Source organism: Schistocerca americana, chromosome 4, assembly GCF_021461395.2.
Source record: "Schistocerca americana isolate TAMUIC-IGC-003095 chromosome 4, iqSchAmer2.1, whole genome shotgun sequence".
Lineage (NCBI taxonomy): Eukaryota > Metazoa > Arthropoda > Insecta > Orthoptera > Acrididae > Schistocerca > Schistocerca americana.
This window is the reverse complement of record NC_060122.1, coordinates 156,591,054-156,594,929: the sequence shown is the minus strand read 5'-3', so window position 1 is coordinate 156,594,929 and position 3,876 is coordinate 156,591,054. Positions and strand designations below refer to the sequence as shown.

The 3,876-nt window shown below is 40.3% G+C and overlaps 1 protein-coding gene across 1 annotated transcript; it reads right to left on the bottom strand.

The window, feature by feature from the left end:
- Window positions 1–257: 257 nt before the first annotated feature.
- Window positions 258–917, bottom strand: LOC124613326 (trichohyalin-like). The gene has a single exon (XM_047142022.1). The coding sequence runs from the start codon at window positions 915–917 to the stop codon at window positions 258–260; it is 660 nt and encodes a 219-aa protein (XP_046997978.1).
- Between the last annotated feature and the right edge of the window lie 2,959 nt (window positions 918–3,876).

Sequence of the window (3,876 nt, the reverse complement as noted above, 5' to 3'; positions counted from 1 at the left end):
CCGATTATCACCGCTCATCAAGGTAACAACTCTACCTTCCCCAACTGTTAAAGTGGCACTGCTAATTCGTTTATCAATTACTTCTGTCTTGTTCTCCAATTTTTGCACTTCCTGTTGTAATTGCCTGACCTCCATTGCAACCCTCTTGTTATCCTCTTCTCGTTGAACGGCTATAGCATTTCTCAGATTGACAGCTAGTTGGTTTTGCGTATCTCCTATCCCCTTAACCGCATCATTGCATTGTTTCTGCATCTGCGTCACATCGGCGATTCGATGATTGCAATTTGTTTCCACTTCGTTGATCCTTTACTCTTCTGTAGCTTACTCTCTCTCTCGTTGATGTCCATCTTCAATCGTTCTTGTAACTCCTGCATTTCCTTCTTCAGATTATATTCTATCTTCATTTGCGATGTTTTGATCTCTTGTGCTATAGTTTCCTTAAATGACTTTTCTAAGCTTTCTTTGGTTTCTTGTAAATCTTCCTTTAATGATTTGCGGAATATTTCTTCCCTTTCTCCAGCTTCTTGTAAACCTTCCTCTACTGATTTGCGGAATATTTCTTCCCTTTCTCTAGTTTCTTGTAAATCTTCCTTTAATGATTCTCTAGTTTCTTGTAAATCTTTCTTTAATGATTCTCTAGTTTCTTGTAAACCTTTCTCTAATGATTTGCGGATTATTTCTTCCCTTTCTCTAGTTTCTTTTAGCAAGGCAGCCAACATCGACCGCGTATCTGCACCCTCTGAAACTGACTTATTTCTCATCGTTTGTCCTGGTGTCTCGGGGTAACTAGCTGAATGTGCTAATGGGCTTTCTAATGACAATCCACAATCACTGATTCCTGAATCATCTCTGTCTTCCTGTCCTATCCCTTTCCTTTCAACTACTGCCTCACAAACCTGCTTATCTTCAGTAGACATGTTTGGTTTATTTTTAATGCACAGCCAAGTAATATAAAATAACCTCCAGTAACCCAAAACACTCCTAATTACCGCGAAAACTAATCAAACAGTAACTGCAGTATCTTCAGTTAATCCCAAAATTGATACAATACGTATGAATACTGAACATAACGACTCTCAAAACCTAATAATTTCAAATATCAATTTTCACATACAGAGTTTATGTAAAATGTTTTAAATAAGATAAATCACACCATTCATTAAATCTATAAATGTAAAATCCCCAAAAACAATGAGCATATCTGTATAACCACCATTTAGACAGCACAGCACGCATCAATAAGTATGCTGTATTTCAGAGTATGTTTCGCAAACCTTTCGGAAATTACTGTAATTGGGCACTTGTCCTAAGGTAAAACTCAGTTTAAAACTGTTTATTTATCGTGAAGACAGTACACTGCAATTTAATGTTATGCTAACCAGTTGTCTTCACTCACCAATTGACGTTACCACAAGTTGCGATGTTTTTGACATTTTAAGTGGGTGTGGCGCTGTAATGCCGCCGGAGCCGCGTGAAGTCGCACTGAAGATCTATGGCGAGTCATCGTAGTTCTCAGTCAGCCGCTCCGTGGCGCTGCAGGCGGGGATAGTTTGTAGTTCAGGTGCTAGATGCCGGGTTGGCGCTCGGTGTCAGTGTAGTGCGTCTGCGCCTGACCTACTCCTTGCACAGGTAGTTGGGATGATGTGTGGAATCACCTCGCGGATCGAAGCTCTTTGGTGCAACAGCTACATGGGTCTGCGTGACGTCACTCAACAATTGCGTCGCCACATATATTGTCGCCTGCATAACAGTTTATGGGTCCACACGAAGTTGCTCGATTTTCACTACTCAAAAAGCAATTTCGGTCATAATATTACTACTAAACACTTCTTTAAAAGCTTCCGTGACGAATTCTTAGCTCGTTTTGCTGTGGTAATGTTCACACGTGTCTTTCTTTGGTGTTCACTTTTCACAATTTTTCGCGCGGATTTACGCGTTTGCACATTATAACACAGTTTATCGACACTATTACTCTTATCTAATATGGCAAGGAAAAAACAGTTTATTCACAATCGTAAGATGCTATTACTTCGTATTGTTCAAAATGCAATGTTTCTTGTCGCGATTTTAAAGTTTATACTCTGTCTTCATCCGAAATTGGAAAAATATTTTCTTGCGTTAAGCAAGATAAAATTACCTATTGTTCTTACTATTTGTTCGAAAATTGCACTTGTCCTTTCACGGTAAGCCAAGGTGTAACACCTCCGTTTATTTATCCCGGCCTGATCTGATCGAATAGCAGCCCAATAATTATTATTAATGTGACTGTGTACCTAATGGGGCTGGCAATCGAAATTGACTGCTACGGAAGTTGTTACTTTCCAGTTCGTCCTTCTCAAATGCTGTAATAACGAAATGTCTGGTAACAAGAAAAACACCAACACAGTTTCACAAATTACAGCCTTTATTCGTCTCAAAAACACAAAAAGGAGGAGACAGCCACTGCCTTCGTCATACATATCTAAATATGGCTAATCTCAGCACAGGCCTCTTCATTTTCCATTATCGTCACACGCTAATCCATCACTGCAATCCAACACTGCAATCCAAAGTGATGCCGGCGCGGTAGACGCGAAACTAAAATATCGGCACTAGAATGTCACTAATCACTTTCGTAATAATACTTCTTCACCTTCTCAATATTATTCTAGTATAAAGGGGTTAAACCACGGCGATGGTAACTCCCTTTGTCGTTAAAGCCTTGCATTACAACAACTGAGTTCCGCACACCTCTACCCGCAACATGGCACTGACTCAACTCACACTCGCTCTTGCAACACGACACAATCGATTGTTCACCCTATCGACCTGTGCCGAGTGCAAATTTATAGTAAGGGCCTACGGACCCATTACAACTAGCATTACTGTCCTGTTCTTCACTTGAACGATGTATCCTCAGCTTCAGTAAACCCTAATTGGAGCACGGGATACAAACTGTAGATGTATTTTTTATTTCGTCTCCGCTATTACTAACAGTCTTTTCTTACGTACATATCAGTACTACAGATGACAGAAGGACGTACGTATGTAATGTACGAGGGCTATCCACAAAGTACATTACTTTTTGGAATTAAAAATAAATAAAGTGTTGGAATTTTTTTTAATTATATACAGATGAAAGCCACACTTAAATACTACTTTTCTACATAGTTGCCATTTAAATTAAGGCACTTATCGTAGCGATGGACGAGCTTGGAAATTCCTTCGTCGTAAAATTCGGCCACCTGCGCCTTCAACCACGTGGTTAATCAGTAACCCGGTAGAAATACGATTTTTGTGGATTTCCTGGAAAGAGGCACTACAATAATCTCTAAAAGGTATTGCCAAACTCTGCACAACCTCAGAAGAGCAATACAAAACTAGCGCAGGGGAAAGTTGGGCTCAAAGATCTTGCTGATTCACGACAACGCCCGGGCCCACACGGCAAATGCCACTCGTGAAGTTCTCGAATATTTTAAGTGGGAGTTGTTTCCTCAGCCGCCGTACAGTCCCGACCTGGCATCGAGCGACTTCCATTTATTCCCAGCAATGAAGAAGTGATTGGCTATGCAGCGTTTTGATGACGACGCACAGCTTCAAGAAGAGGTAACCACGTGGTTGAAGGCGCAGGCGGCCGAATTTTACGACGAAGGAATTTCCAAGCGCGTCCATCACTACGATAAGTGCCTTAATTTAAATGGCAACTATGTAGAAAAGTAGTGTTGAAGTGTGGCTTTCATCTGTATATAATAAAAAAAATTCCAATACTTTATTTATTTTTAATTCCAAAACGTAATGTACTTTGTGGATAGCCCTCGTATGTACCAGACTTCCGTTGACCTCTGTACATGTACACTGGTAACGAAAAGGTGGAAATAGACGTACATTACATTTGCA

Excerpts from the sequence above, each read along its gene's own strand:
- LOC124613326 (XM_047142022.1), bottom strand. The coding sequence starts at position 917 with ATGTCTACTGAAGATAAGCAGGTTTGTGAGGCAGTAGTTGAAAGGAAA.